Source organism: Odontesthes bonariensis, chromosome 15 (assembly GCF_027942865.1).
Source record: "Odontesthes bonariensis isolate fOdoBon6 chromosome 15, fOdoBon6.hap1, whole genome shotgun sequence".
Taxonomy (NCBI): domain Eukaryota; kingdom Metazoa; phylum Chordata; class Actinopteri; order Atheriniformes; family Atherinopsidae; genus Odontesthes; species Odontesthes bonariensis.
In genome coordinates this window covers 30,954,008-30,969,458 of record NC_134520.1, presented here as the reverse complement: position 1 = coordinate 30,969,458, position 15,451 = coordinate 30,954,008, and the positions used below count along the sequence as shown (strand labels likewise).

The 15,451-nt window shown below is 38.3% G+C and overlaps 1 protein-coding gene across 1 annotated transcript; it reads left to right on the top strand.

The window, feature by feature from the left end:
* The first annotated feature begins 8,513 nt into the window (after positions 1 to 8,513).
* LOC142400771 (regulator of G-protein signaling 21) lies at positions 8,514 to 13,400 on the top strand. The gene is made up of 5 exons (XM_075485973.1): positions 8,514 to 8,700; positions 8,807 to 8,902; positions 8,988 to 9,043; positions 9,155 to 9,321; positions 11,044 to 13,400. The coding sequence occupies exons 1-5, from the start codon at positions 8,624 to 8,626 to the stop codon at positions 11,227 to 11,229; spliced, it is 582 nt and encodes a 193-aa protein (XP_075342088.1). The 5' UTR covers positions 8,514 to 8,623; the 3' UTR covers positions 11,230 to 13,400.
* Positions 13,401 to 15,451: the final 2,051 nt, after the last annotated feature.

Genomic DNA, 15,451 nt, shown 5'->3' with positions numbered 1-15,451 from the left:
TAACTTACAAAGAAAGTAAGATTTTAAAATATTTAGGGGATTTATTAGGTCAGCCACAACGTGAACCCACCTGTATTTTCTTCCACTACTGCCAGCAAAGCTCTGCTCATCGAACATGGAATCTCTGGGGGAGTCATTTGAAGTCAAGGCCAAAGTATTGTCTGGTGGAGAAGCAATAGATCATGCTTGTTTTGGAAAATCCAGATACTCAATCAGATTAAAAAGGAGGGAGACTGGAGGCCAGGTCAACGCCTCAGGTTGTTTGTCATGGTCTTTGCCACATTTGCATGAAGACTATAACAAAGAGGGAGGAACACTGCTGTTTGGTGGTTATGGCTGAAGATGTGAGAGAATTATATGTTTTTGCATTTTGGGTCTTTCACCACAGAAAACTGATTTCATAAAAAGGCATAGTGGCTGCTGGGGATGGGAAATGATTTTTGAATAGTCATTCAACATAAAAAAAATAGTTTATATAACTATCATATTTCTATGGAGATATTCTTATTTAACCTGCAGCTGGTAGTGATGCATCACCATCACCACAAGATGGCAGTGATGCACAGTGGAATTTATTCACCCCAGGAAAACAACAACAGATGATTTCTTCAACACTGCCAGGCACCTGTACAACGTATCTGGCACTATCGTGGTTCAACATGAGAAACATGAAAAGCTAAAAACCTCAGCCAACAAAGACTTCTGTGTGGAACCAAAAACAAAAAACTAGGATGACATTCAGTACAAATTCTTTCAGGTACAGCTAGCAAGCCATGCGTTTCTCCAAATGATGCACTTTTATTTAAGAGTGAAGGATCCAGCACACTTTTTTCTTCATTTTCTACAGTTGTATGAAACAGTTTGGGACTAGTATGAAAATGTATGAGACAATTTGCACTATATCAATTTTAGCATTGCATTGTGAAATAATGAATAAACATGAAAAGGGTGACGGGCTTTGCTTGTAAGCCTGTGTAACCAATAACCGGTTGTTAAGACAGAGAAGCAATTTCAAGTCACCCTCAAACCCAGAGAGGAGAGAGCTGACACACAGCATGGTTCCTTTATAAACATGAAGTAGTTGGAGTATAAATATGAGGCCATTGTATGTATGTATGCGTCTGAAGGGGTCTCCTCCAAATTACATTGGGTCAGTATTTCTTGCCCCATACCAAACCTACTCACTTATTCAGGTTGCCACGGGGACAGGAGCCAATCCTAGCTGCCAGGTGACAGACAGGTTACACCCCCGTTATCCATCACAGAGACATTAAACAATGCATGCACTCACGTAATTTTGTATGAGTAGGTGAGTCAATTTAAAATCACCAATGAACCTGATTTGCACATTTTTGGCTTTTCGGAGGAAACCAGAGAGAACCCATGCAAGGTGTTAACATGCAAACTCCACACAGAAAGACTACAGATGAGATTTAAAATGGAGGCCTTCTTGATGTGAGATGAAAGCTCTCACCATCACACCACTGTGCAGCCCTCGGTGACTCTTTTTAGTCTCAGATTATAAACTGCTGTGTACACTTGGCCACTAGATGGAGACAAACACCTGCCCTTGTTGCATGTACACTTGCATTAGAAATGCACACATGGTTAAACTGAAGATGATGGTTCTAGAGTTTAGTATTCTCACTGTATCTTTTACAAACTGTGCAGTGCATGTTAATAATGAAAGAAATAAGATGCAATGAGCAATGCAACGTTCAAATATTAAAAATACAGCGAACTGTGGTCAGAAAGAATTGTTGAATTATTGGGTTTCTTACTGTGAAGTGCTTTGAGGTGGCTTTTTTTTTAATGAATTGGACAAAAGCCATTTTAAATTTGAATCAACTATAAATCAATAAATGTACAAACTCATGTGACTGGCACATTTTGAGATATTTCATAAATAATTGTTTGTGTGTTGCGTTAAAGATTCCCACTGAGTAAAGTCAAACTCATCAAGAATGGAAGTGTGACACTGTGAGCAGGGACTTCTGTCTGAGGACAAAGGACAGCAGAATAGGAACCTGTCTGTCTGACTTCCCCCGATTCTGTCTCAGCCTCCAGTCCCCTGGCTACTGAAACCTGTTTCACTTCCACAGTCTTCTGGTGAAATACTTGTGACACATATTCTACACCCTGCTCGGCTGCCCTTGACAAGGTCTGTGACGTTTACCAGTTTGCTTTTAGTTCAGTTTCAATAAGGATAAACCACCACAGCTTTAACGATCTGCAGCTCAAGCATATTTCTGGGAGGAAAACAAGCATACCCACACACATGTATGAGTACTTCCATTCAGATATTTGGATGCTCAGTGTACTCTGTTTCACAGTGACTGTGAAGTGAAGAGAAAAGCCATGCTGCAAACTCAGCAGTCCCTCATCTCAGCTCTCACCCATGAGAAACAAACACCCAGTCAAGAATCTGAATCATCTGTATGATATTTCACTGTCAGACACATCAGATTCCGCACAAAGTTTTATCTTTCAATGTGACAAAAGTTTGAGAAACTTCAAAAGAATACAAACCCTTATCTAAATTTATTTTTCTTTAAATTTATAAGAAGACAGAGATTCAGACGCAAAGAATCAGACAGACTTATGACAACAAGATCAACAGAGATTAAACGGCTTGTTGCATTTCCACAACCTCTCACAGCAACTGTATGTCTCTACTGTAATCTTTGACTCAGCATGATGGGATGTATTTCAGGGTCCGTATTTGTTAAGATTTAATTTCCCTGCAGTCTTTAGAGACAGTTTCCCCCTCTTAAGAGGAAACAGTGAACTGGTACCATTGTGTGCTACTTTAAAAAGCCTCTACCAGATCGATGGTGACTCGGACAGCAGAAAGTCTTTTCTCAAATCATCTCAAGTCATTCATACATGCTTTGATGGCAAAATGTATGGATTTGCTTGATTAAAGATAAGATAGTCATATCAGATACGCAGCCCCCCTCTCCAGACAAGCAAGTGCAGAACACTGAAATACACACACAGCAATCCAGTTTGTCTCAAATACAATCTACCATACCCGAGTTCATATCTATCAAAACAGAAGCGTTACTCCCTCTCGTCACCTGATACACCAGAAAAAGGAGATCTGTAACATGCGGTGTATGTGATAAGGGTCTATTTTAAGGCAAGCCATGACATTTTCCTCATTCTACACCACTTCATTTTGTAATGCCTAAACCTAACCAAATAACGGAGTGAAAATGAAGTGTGCAAGCTGACAGAAAGCGAAAGTGTTTTGAAGTTTAAAACAAAGGGAGGCAGTAAAAGGTCAGACAGGGGACAAACTCTGCTTTCTTGGATGATGGTGACATCCGCAACTCCATTAGCAAACCTCTCACGCCTCCTAACGTGGACTTTCTCATCTTTTATAATCATCACCTCTTGTAACAGAAGTTTAAAAAATGCTATAAGACGATACTCATGTTTTTTTTAACACATACATAGCACAAATCAGTATGTCATGTCTTTCGTATCATTTGATAGTTTTACTCTTGAATCAACCCATCCCATTAAGTTAGGTTTGTTCATTTCCTTCACCCAACTGCAACTTGTCATCTCACCACATTTTCTTGTGTGTTTTTAGATGTATGCTCTGGATCATTATCTGGATGGAGGCATGATGTACCATGATTACTTTTCAACAAACTCCAGTTGGGCTGATTTCATGTTTCATTAAGGGTCCCTCTGAGTCTTATTTCATGTATGTGTCTGTTTTCAGCGTTTTCTTTGTTCCCTTTCCCCCATTTAAGCAGTCTTCCATCCAATAACTCTGATATGTTTCTCCAAACAAAACTGAAAGTGCAATATGTCTCTATGGTGTACAGCTGTCTGTAGTATCTTACTATAATGTCAACGTTTAACATCTCTCAAGGCTCACTTCCTGTCAACAGTAAAGCTTAAGCTGTTGAAATATTTCATGATTTTCCATTATTATGTAATATTAATTTCCCAATAGTTTCTCTGAAAACATGCAAAGGTTGGTGTTATACAGTTGACTGATGAAAGGGGGATATTGCTGACAGCCAGGGGAAATTCTGGTTTTATGAGCACAGTCAAAATATACGGAAGTTGCTTCTTTGAAAAACGGTGATTAAAAGGAAATATAACTACTGAGTGCAAAATTGAAGATACGTGGTTAGATAGTTTACTGTCAGCGTTTGATTGAATTGTTTACTTTGGTATTTACGTGGAAATCTTACATTTACTCGAAGCAGGATATGCAAAAAAAATCTTGGTCAACAAGCAGCTTCTTGCTGCGACCTACGGAAAGGTAGAGCTGAACTATCCAGCTCCACCCATATCCAAGTCATTCACCGTGTTACCTTAGAAGCCAAACTGACTAACCATTATCTCTGCCCCTGAATCAGTTGAACCGGATATGGGCAGAATTTGATTTGAATAAAGTTGGATAAGTTTGATGGTAAACTGCAGGTTGCAAGCAAACGTACTTGTGGAGATCACTCACAATAAAGTTTTCAAAACCAATGATTAATTTAAAGAACTCTAAATAAACCAACCTAAACACAAAGTAACCAACAAAACCAACAAAACACCTGAATAATGTGTTAATCAATTCAGGGATATCAATTATAGTAGTAAATTCTGTCACATTGAAATGAATTTGGATTTTAAAATAGTAACTTCTAGTAAATAAGCAGAACACGGGCATTTTATTAATCAAATTATTTTAGTTCATATGTAGCCCACAGTTTTATACTAGAGAGATCACTGACCTGTCAATGATTTGTCTATCATAAAAACCCCAAACCAGAAAGATGTTTTTCACTATGACTGTATGAGTAAAACATAGTACCTCATGTTAGATTACATCAGATTATAGAATACCATTTTGAATTGTGAACAGTACAATAAATAGACACATGATTATTGGGTGGGCAAGTCTTAATAGTGTTTCTATCAATGCCTCCATTCATTAAATGAATGTGAGAAACCCTAAAAATGGAATGAATCTGACTTTCAAACAAAGATCTCATTATACAATACCTAATGATGAGCGTCATCTCTTTTTGAACACAATCAGCACCAGTCTCAAAATAACTCGCTTTGTTCTTTTGTGGAAAAAGAATGTTCACTAAGATGTTTACTTATTATGTGCTCATCAGCTTGCGCATGTCAGATGACTATCTTTATTTTTCAACTGCAGCGAGTCAGTGGAATGTTTGATTTGTCTTGTTAACCCTGAGATGACTCATTTTGTGGTGTCCTATTCTTGCTGTCAGCAGTCTGCCATCGATAGTCTTTTGTCTACTAAGAGTTTTACTGTATTACTGTTTTACTGTTTTTTTTAAGTGTCACTCGGAGCCACGGAAGTGGAAGTGCCCCACCCTGTTTTTTTCATGAGTGGCATTCACTTACAAGATCACTGTAGATAAACTAGTTAGCAGAGCATGCTAATATCTGCTGCTTATATTACATTATGTTCAAGCATGCAGTTCTAAATCAATTTACATGAAAGTGTCTAGATAAATTCATGCCGTTTAACCTAATTTAGCAGTAATGCTACATTTCTAATGGTTAGAAATAGTGTACTTTAAAAAAAATTGCTTAATTTCATAAACATAAATAAAAGAGCATTAAACATCTGCAGCTCATCCAGAACGCTGCTGCTAGAGTTTTAACCCGGACTAAGAGATCTGAACACATCACACCAGTTTTAAAATCTTTACACTGGCTTCCAGTCAGTCACAGAATAGATTTTAAAAGCCTGCTGATGGTTTAAAAATCCCAGAACGGTTTAGGCCCAAAATACATCTGTGATATGTTCAGAGAATATAAACCCAGCAGAGCTCTTAGATCCAAGGACTCAGGTCAGCTGGTCCAGTCCAGAGTCCAGACTAAACATGGAGAAGCAGCATTTAGCTGTTATGCTGCAAACAATTGGAACAAACTGCCAGTGGAGATTAAACTTTCACCAAATGTAGACATTTTTAAATCCAGGTTAAAGACATTTCTTTTCTCATGTGTCTATGCATGAAATCTGCACAGTATCTTTTAACTTATCTTGACTGTTGCTTGTTTTTAAATTAATTTAAATGATTTTATGTATTTTTAATGCTTCTTCCACTCCCTGCTGCAATGCTTTTATTTAATGTAAAGCACTTTGAACCGTTTGTACATAAAATGTGTTATATAAATAAATTTGATTTGATTTGATTTTGAAACAATAAAAATCAAGTAAACATGATCAATTTTGCTGACTTTTTATAATCTCAATTAACTTATCACAATAACACAGTGCTTAGTGACCAAAATGATTTGCATCCACTAAACTTTCCCACATACTCATGTGAAAGTAAAGTTTAATCATGCATGCAATATTAAGGGTGTTGGCCACTAATCTAATCCACAGCCTTGCACGTGCATTCAATGCAGCTCTTGTCATTCTAGAGTGGAAAGTTTGAAATAAACCCACTACAGCATTATCCTAACCACAAAAATACCAGCATACCTGACAACAAGAACCCTGAGGGGATCCTGAGGAATACCACACACAAACAAATACACATGCACACGTTAACATTGCCCATCCAAACAAACAAGAGCAAAAGCTTTGTAGAGTGCAATTTCTTTTTGCAAAATGGGACAAGAGTGTCTTGCATGTATAATTCTGACAAAAAAAACTCTTATTACCATGTCCTGGATGACTGAGAATCTTCATCAACATAATTATTACAAACAACATACATATATGTGTGTATCAAAGTATTTTACACATTATAGAACAACATGTATGTATGTCAGTAAAGACATATCTTCACAACAGGAGCTGTTCCAAGAACTGTCTGGGACATTTTTTTAGTTTCAATACAGATTCTTTGCTGCAAACTTCCTGCCTCTTTCAGTGCAAATGTCCACATGTGACTCATAACATGTTTTAGTTTCTATGCGCATACTTTTTTTTTTGCAGTTTGTGGTAATTCACTTTACACATTGCTGATAGTTGTGGTGCCTATGATTGTAGGATCTGAGTGGCAGAATTTTCTGCTAATGGTTTAATGCAATTGGCCCTTATTCATAAAAAAAAAAAAAACGGGAGCCTATCTGGAAAATAATGTGCAGGATGGAATCCACTGGCTAAGATGCACAGTGGTGAAATGTGAGTTTATTGGATGAATTTTAGTTTTTCATTTGGTGGGTTTACAGCAACAGCATGGTGTTTGCAAGGTTGACATGCAAAAAGCTACTGTGGCATCTGTCAGAATATGTCAACCAAAGCAAAGGTGTGGAAAACAAGAAAGCTCAGTGAACAGAAATGAACATGAAAGGAATAATGTTTTTTTGGTTAACTTTTGTAACTTTTCGTGGAATCGTTAGTGGGGGGCTATTTGCCTCTGACTATTAATATGTCTAAAAAACAGACGACCCCCTCCTCCCCATCTCAAAAAGTGCAGCCACTTTTGATTGGTCGGAGCAATTGCCCTGAGTGAGCAATTCCCAACATTCTGCCATGTAAAGCCATTTGGTTTCCATTTTTGTTTGAAAAGTGCTTCACGAATAAAGTTGAAGTTGAATACTTTTTCGGGTGGCCATGGCTCAGTATGTAGAGCTGAATGTCCTCTAATCACAGGGTTGGTAGTTCAGTCCCTTCCACAAATACCCTTTGAGCCTTAAGTTGCTTCTCAAAGGAACGCTGTGCTTTTATTACGGCAGCAGCGCCACCACTGAGTGAGTGAGGATGTGAATGGGTATGTTAATATGCTCTGCAATGTTCTGAATGTAACTAAATAGAACAATTATTCTACATTAGATGCTTTTGATTACCTCTAACTCAATAAGATCATCTTCAGAGTGAGTAATTATCATTCTATGGGGAAAATTCTGGTCTTAGTTACATTTGTAGACATGTATACACTTTAATCCCACCATCATGCCCTAGCGGAGTTCTCGCAATACTTTGTAGCACACACTGCCACTTTATGACACATAAACCAAGCTTAGAGAGTCATGGAAGGACTCATGAGAGATAGAGAAAAGATACTTTTGGGATGAGGGAAAAGCTCAAATAAGGTTTCATGTTTTAAAGAATATGGACGTAAGTGAGGAATGTGTTATTATTCAGACTATGCTCTCTAACATGGAAACCAAACTATGAATGGAGTTTTGTACTATTTACCGGTCAACATATTGTTATTCATGTAAACATATTCTTTGTAAAGCTCCTTTCACAACATATTTAAGCCTAAAAGATGACATAAAAGCATATCATTTTATATCACCGAGTGAGTTCTGGTCCAATGAGTTTTAGTATTTCCTTCTTTGTGACCTTTTAATTTCCGTCTCAAAGAATCTAAAAAGTATAATATCCATGTGTATAAACACATGGATAAGCACATGGAAAGCAGAGCTTTCCCTAGAAACTTTCCTTTTCCTCCTGGAATTTTACAGCTGTGAGTCAGTGACGACATAGGCTGAGTCTTGTCAGTAGTACTTATTATGCTACTCAAAAGGTATTTGGATACCTGCATCAGCAGGCCCTCAGCGTCATAGTGGCTAAATCCTCTCGATCAGGTTAAAACCAAGCTCAGAAGGGAACAATACTATCTACACTATCATCTCTTCGCAGCACACTCCAAGGAATGTTAAAATGCCTAAACTCTTGTTTTCAAAGATTCGCTTTTATGATATTAAAGAACTGATGCCAAATATGAAACGGCCCAGAAGGTAAGCTATACAGACTAATGATACATAGTAATGATTTACATTTACTTATTGTTATAGTGTGAAACTACATTACATTGTTTTCAGTGGAGCTTGATTTGTTTCGCAGGATTGATATTGTACTAACTCGGAAGAGGCGAAAGAAGGACATCCAGTGCCTCTCAGAGCAACAAATAAATCATGAAGTATATCCTCCAAACCTGAGGTAGGATGCTGCACTAGTTAGTTATTTCTATAATCCTGTGATTGTTTAGATTGAAAATTAAAAGTCAAAACTCTCTTTGTTATAGTTGGAAAGCTGATCATAAACTTCATCAGTCTATGGAAAAATTGCTGACAGATAAAAGTAAGAAGTGTTACGTTTCATTCTCATGATCCTCCTGATGAATTTAAAAAAGGGATTTTTTTACACAATTGTAGTATGTAATTGATTACATAAATTTTTTTCTCTTCCCAGAGTACTTAGCAGCGTTCCATTCTTTCCTGCAGTCTGAGTTCAGTCAGGAAAACATTGAGTTCTGGCTTGCATGTGAAGACTTTAGGTCTACAGCATCAGCAGACAACCTTCGCTGGAGGGCAGAGGAGATCTACCGGGAGTTCATCCAGCCCACAGCCTGTAGAGAGGTCAGTTTGACTAATACCAGCTTTCTGTGCTACTGCTGTTCTCACCCCTTAGAATAAATTCCATTTAATCTCAAATGGACAAATTGCATCTGAAACAGCACCTCTGATCAGGGACAATAATGATGAAATGATTCACACAGTCAGTGAAGCAAAATGGGTGACTATTCAATGTCTCAACTTCCCCTTCTCGTAGTGGTACATGTCGTCAATCTTCCATGAGTCTGCTGCAGTTAGGTGAAACAATCTGGAGCCAAAATGTTAAAAACTGAAACCCTTCAAATCTCTTTATGGTCATTCAAACACTCTATAAACATTTTAAGGATCATGTTTGAAATATTTACAACTCATGTAAATGTCTGTTTGTTTTGTTTATTCTAAATCTAGGGTAAGACCCTCAGATTTTAGTGTTTTGTTGGTAGCACACTGATAGCCGATGAAGAATGTCTGATTTCCTGAGGTCTTCCTTGGTAGATGGAATTGGCATATGGCTTAAAGCCTAATTCTAAATCAGTGTGTACTAGTGTTATCCCATCGTGTGCTTCCACAATAATAGAATGCAAGAAGCTACTCCTCCATTGTATAATTTCCTCAACAGATGGGTCACAGAGTTTGATGAATATAGTAGCAAATATATATATAGCAGCTTTTAGATCTTGTTTAAGTTCTACATGCGCTTCTCATTCCCCCATCTGAACAGACACTCATACAGCATTTATTCACATGCACTATATACAGAATGCAGCGCCTCTTTTCTCTAAAATCCCACACTAGTAGCGCATTGGGGACAATGTAGGCATCAGTGTCTTGCCAAGGACATATCAGCACGTGGACACGAACCACCAACATAATGGTTGGGTAAAGACCTCCCTACCACCTGAGCCTATAGCCTCGTTTCCACTATGCAACCCGGTACGGGTCGGTTCAGAACGGTTCGCTTATATCAGTGTTTCCACTACCACGAAAGCGTACCGGTCCCATGGAACCCGTTACCATGTCTGTAACCCTTCTGCTTGGGGGTACCTAGCACACAGGACCGGTTCCAGGCTCTGCTCTCCGTTGTTGGTGAGGAGGCTGTGCAGCGGGAGCTCGATGGCGCTGTGCCAAACCAAAAAGTTTTACAGCTGATTGCCGCAAAAATGGCAGAGAGTGGTTTCAACCGGACCGCGAGCCAGTGTCGTATTAAGCTGAAGAAGCTTGGAGGTGGTTCCAAATTATGGATGTTATTTGTTATTTGCTGTTATTTGCTATTTACACTTCGGCCCGCACTCCGCCCACCCATGAGGATCAACTTTGTACAGTGGGAACGCAAGCTGACCCCAAAGCGACCCGACCCGTACCGTACCGTTCTGAACCGCCCCGTACTGGACTGGATAGTGGAAATGAGGCTATAGTCCTCTCAGTTTTTTGGGGCTTTGCTACAGATACACAAAGATGGGTTTTAAGAAAACAAGGTGGGAATGACTTTCCTGGGCAGCGATGACAACAAATCCATTTCCTTGAAAATATATTTTCCTTAATTTTTTCTTTGTAGTAGTGATGTGAAGATTTGTATGTTGCCCAGGATAATGCCACGGAATGGCTTTCCACTGACATTGCTGCTGTGGCATCAGCACATACTTTCAACAATTAATTTACAATAGGCTTTAGTAAGTGACATTGTAGGAAGCATTCCAGCTCGTTCTACAGTATAAATGTTGACTCTCTTATTTGTTTTTCCTACAGATCAATGTAGATCATCACGTTCGGGAGAAAATCAAGAAGTCGTTGGAAACACCAAGTCTTTCCTGCTTTGACGAGGCTCAGAAACATGTTTACCTGCTGATGCAAAGAGACTCCTGCCCGAGATTCCTGCACTCAGATGCATATCTGAGTCTAAAGCGCAAATCAAAGACTCTGTGGTACATTTAATTTAGAGACAGAAAGCTGCTGTTCCCATTTTTTGTTTGTAAGAATTGAGAAGTTATTTCACAGTGTATGAGAAGTAAGACCATCTTCAAAAGAGATTTTCTTTTCAGGGAAGAGCATATATCATTTAGCTGTAAACACAAAGTGAAACTGTGTTTTCAACCACGTGTAACCTCAAACTATTTCATGATGGTAAAATTATGCATTGATTAAAATCTGTGGACCAGAATAAAGCAGGATAAATGCCATAAAGGAAAAGCAGAGAGTATTAGATAATGCATAGAGAGGAAAGAATAGTGTGTCTCTGCTGTAGATGAGTTCAGGGTTGCTTGAAATGTCACAAGTGTCCTTTGCAATTCAGTTTCAGTTTCAGTTTCAGTGGAATAGCATGACTCTGTTTTTGAAAAATAAATCCATATCCACATCCATATAGATATTTCATGACCCCTTCACAAATGTTGGCTGGATTCTGGCAGATGATTGTGATCATTCCTTCTCATAGTCTTTAACTGTTCTTAACTTTCTGAATACTTCCACATTTTTAGAATTTATATTTATCTAAGTGACTAACTGCAGACATGGTGATGGGCATGAGTCAAAAAAAAAAAACCAACAAAGGAAGATACACACAGAGAAAACAGTTTCCATAGCTCACCCTGCAAAGAGATTCTGTTTTAAGTAAGGTCTGATTTATCCTTTAATAAGGTGAAGGGATGACTCCATACAGCAGCCTCTCTCTGACCCTTGATCCCACTCAGTTCTGTAAATGGCCTTATTCCCAAAATATTGCCTTAAAAAGGAGTACCGAAGCAGCTAATAATAACTCAGGGGCTTATACGACAACACTAGAGTCATCCGACAACCTGAAGCGTAATGGCCTGAATGTGCTTCCTTGTTAGGGGAATAATCTCATCAGCCACAGACAATGACGGGACAGATACTCGAATCCTTTACTTTGAAACATTGTCGGTAAGATCACTTTAGGATAAGACAGCCTTTTGTTTAAGTAGGAGTTTTGGAATTTGTGTTTTTTTTGTTCTACATCAATGAATATTTGCATACATAGAGGGATGGGAACCCCAAACCAAGAACAGTAAAATGTGTAAACCAATTCAAAATTAGGTATAATTTTATTTACCTAATTTTGCATTTTGAAAAATCTAGACGTAACCATGGCAGGGTTGCATTTTCTAGGTCCTGCAGAGGGGGAGCTTGTCAATTTAAGTTAAAAAAAAAACTATATCCTTCATTCTCACAGTCCAACATGAGACAACGAAAAATAATTTTAATTCCAAGAGCATTTCATTCCATTTTCATGGATGTCATGGATGTTTGTCACTCTTTGATGAACAACTTTAGCCATAAAGTCTTAGAAATTACTTTGTTTTTCCAGTAATGCCCAGACATAATTTACTTTGTAGACTGACTTAAAAATGTCTTCAACACCTAAAACAACTCAAACTTTGAAAGTTTGTCTGAACCAGGAGTGACGCAGTGTAAAAATCCACAAAACAATCTTGCTTAAACCATAATGAAATCTTTGAGGTTTGAGTTGTTGTAGATGGTGAAACGTTTTCTCTTCTGTGGTCTCTGTTCTGAGTAGCTTTTAGTTTTAAATAGCTCCTCACGAAACCCTCTGCCTCCCCAAACTAAGAGCTACCTTACTTCTATCTACTACATGCAAGAAAATGAGTACTCATACATACACAACTTAACTTAGAATAAAATGAGAAAAACATAACTTTGAAGTTACGGAAGAAAAACTGCCAGCAAATGAAGCAAAATATGTCTTGTTTTTCAATTTCAAGTGCTTTGTGCGCCATAAAAAAGTTCAGAAGTAGTTTAGTTGTTAATGAAAACTGTAAGAAATGTCCACAAAATGGAAACACGTGGTTGTATCTGCTAAGATGAGCAGCACATAAATGAAATGTTTGCCGAAACTAAAACCATTTGTAGTTACTGCAATAAATAAACGAGAGATTTCATGAAATTCAATTTATGAGCGCCACAGTTTATTTCAAAGTCATGCGTCAGTAACTGAGTACACTGGTGTGTCCGGGACCACAAGGATCTCACACATTCTTCATCACATGCCATCCTATCCTTCACACACAATCTGTCCTGTTTTTCTCATTGCACAACACCATTACCATGGTAACTAACGGAAGTGAATACTGTTGATGGCACAATCTTAGTGAAGATAGTCACAGTAAGGGGAACTTTACAACCAGATCTGTGTTAGAGATCCCGTATGGCATCCCTCGCACAAAGCTACATCCATCAGTAGTGTAACTGCAGACACGGATCATGCTTCTGGTTCTCACTGTTTGGTGTCTCCTTGTAACAACTCAGTGCTTATAACCGTGTTTGGGCAAAAAACAGAAAGCAGCACCAGTGAAGCCAAGCCAAAGGACAGGTTGTAACAGGGCAGCGTATGGCAGCCGGTTTTAATTAATGGTGACAACAGAAATAAAAAATAAATTTAAAATTTAAAAAAAACTTCTAACACGTTCCATTTTTATGTTGGGTCTTTAATTTTGAATCATCAGTTATTATTACCTTGTGTTTTACTTCTCTCGGTCAATAAACACTGATATTCAAATCAAATCCCCTGTAAATCTGCCAAGACATTGAATGTGAAAAACATTTGCATTTGATTTTCATAGGTCTTCCAGTAAATGTTGAAATGTATTCAAATCAGCGAAGATGATAAACAGAATCAAAACAAAGGCAGCATTCTTTGCTGATTTAGTTTATCTTCATCATTTTCCGGCAGGACAGTTCAAAACTTTCTTTATGACATTCACAGAATATGAAAAAGCAGCATCTGTTTTAAGCATCCTGGAATGAGAGGAACAAAAACACCAGTATTCTGTGTCCCTAAATAAAATGTGCAGAATCCAATCAGACTTGTAAGGCAGGAGGTTATACTGACTTTAGCATAAAGTCAAGATCAGACTGTTGTGATGAACCTTTACAGCTACTGAGAGTACATGTGTTGGACAAGCGTGTTGTAGTAATCAGAGTCACCTTAGATTTAATACTTGTTCAGAAGCTAATCTAGCTGTCTGATAAAAATCAAAGTACTTCTGACATAATTGCTTTCGGATTAATATGGTTTATTTAGATGTTTGATGACTTGTAAGCATAAATATGACCTAACAGTCTCCCTGCATAATCTATAAATGTATTGCAATTTATTTACTTATGCCATAAACTGGTGTAAACTGGTGCATTTATGTAGCACTTTTATAACTGGACTGACCACTCGTGCTCTACAACTACAACCCACTTTCAGCCATTCCCACTGCAGTAATCGGTATTACTTTTTTTTGTTCACTGATTGCAAAAGACACTACAACATGTGGACAGGGGGAAACCAGAGATCGAGTCACTGACAAATTAATAAATGACCACTCCATCTCCAGCAATAGCTGCCCCAAAATTCACTGCAGTGAGGGCAGCGCATTATGAACACAAAAGCTTTGTCCCCTTTTCAACCGAAGCAGTTCCACTGCTGAGCTGACGCTGGAGCCAGTTCTAACTCAGTGCTGGCTGAGAACTGCTTTGGTTCTTCTTAGAGAGCCACCACAAAGCCAAGTCATGACGTCACTTTACATGGCTCTTGCAACCCATTTGACCCTCCCTCTAAAGTCCTCCGAATTTCTGCAAAGAACCCCAAAAACGACAGACCACTGTTTGTTTCGCTTTTCCAGCAAACCGATGTCTAAATGCCTTCAGTTTAGTTTGTGAATGCTGTTTCAATCAACATTTGGTGTTTGTGAACACTGTAATGTCAACAGGTGTTTCCCAACACTGAGCAGTATATGTTAAACTTTCAAAACTATCACACATACAAACCAATTCACTAGCTATCCAAAAAGTGGTGGTGAAGTAATACTATGCATTTTAGCCATGGTCATCCAACAGACATACAAACTTGTTTGGTTCAAGCATACCACCACAAAATGAAGATAAAGATAAAATCTGAGCTTAGATAAAATGTTCCAATTATCAGCAGAAACCTCGACTTAAATGCCAGCTAAAATATCTGGGACTGATCACAGCTGATTTAAAGGAAACACAAAATGTCAAGGGTCAGCATTACCAATGCTAATTTCAGCTAATTCTAGTCGTTTGCCAAGACACTGTCCAGTTCACTACAAGTTCTCACACTGCAGCTTGATTTCTGGCTGACCCCGGTCATTTCTTCTCACCCCTGTCA

Coding starts and splice junctions, on each gene's coding strand:
- LOC142400771 (XM_075485973.1), top strand. CDS start 8,624: ATGCCTAAACTCTTGTTTTCAAAGATTCGCTTTTATGATATTAAAGAA. Junction 8,903..8,987: donor GTATATCCTCCAAACCTGAG/GTAGGATGCTGC, acceptor TCTTTGTTATAG/TTGGAAAGCTGATCATAAAC. Junction 9,322..11,043: donor AGCCCACAGCCTGTAGAGAG/GTCAGTTTGACT, acceptor TTTTTCCTACAG/ATCAATGTAGATCATCACGT.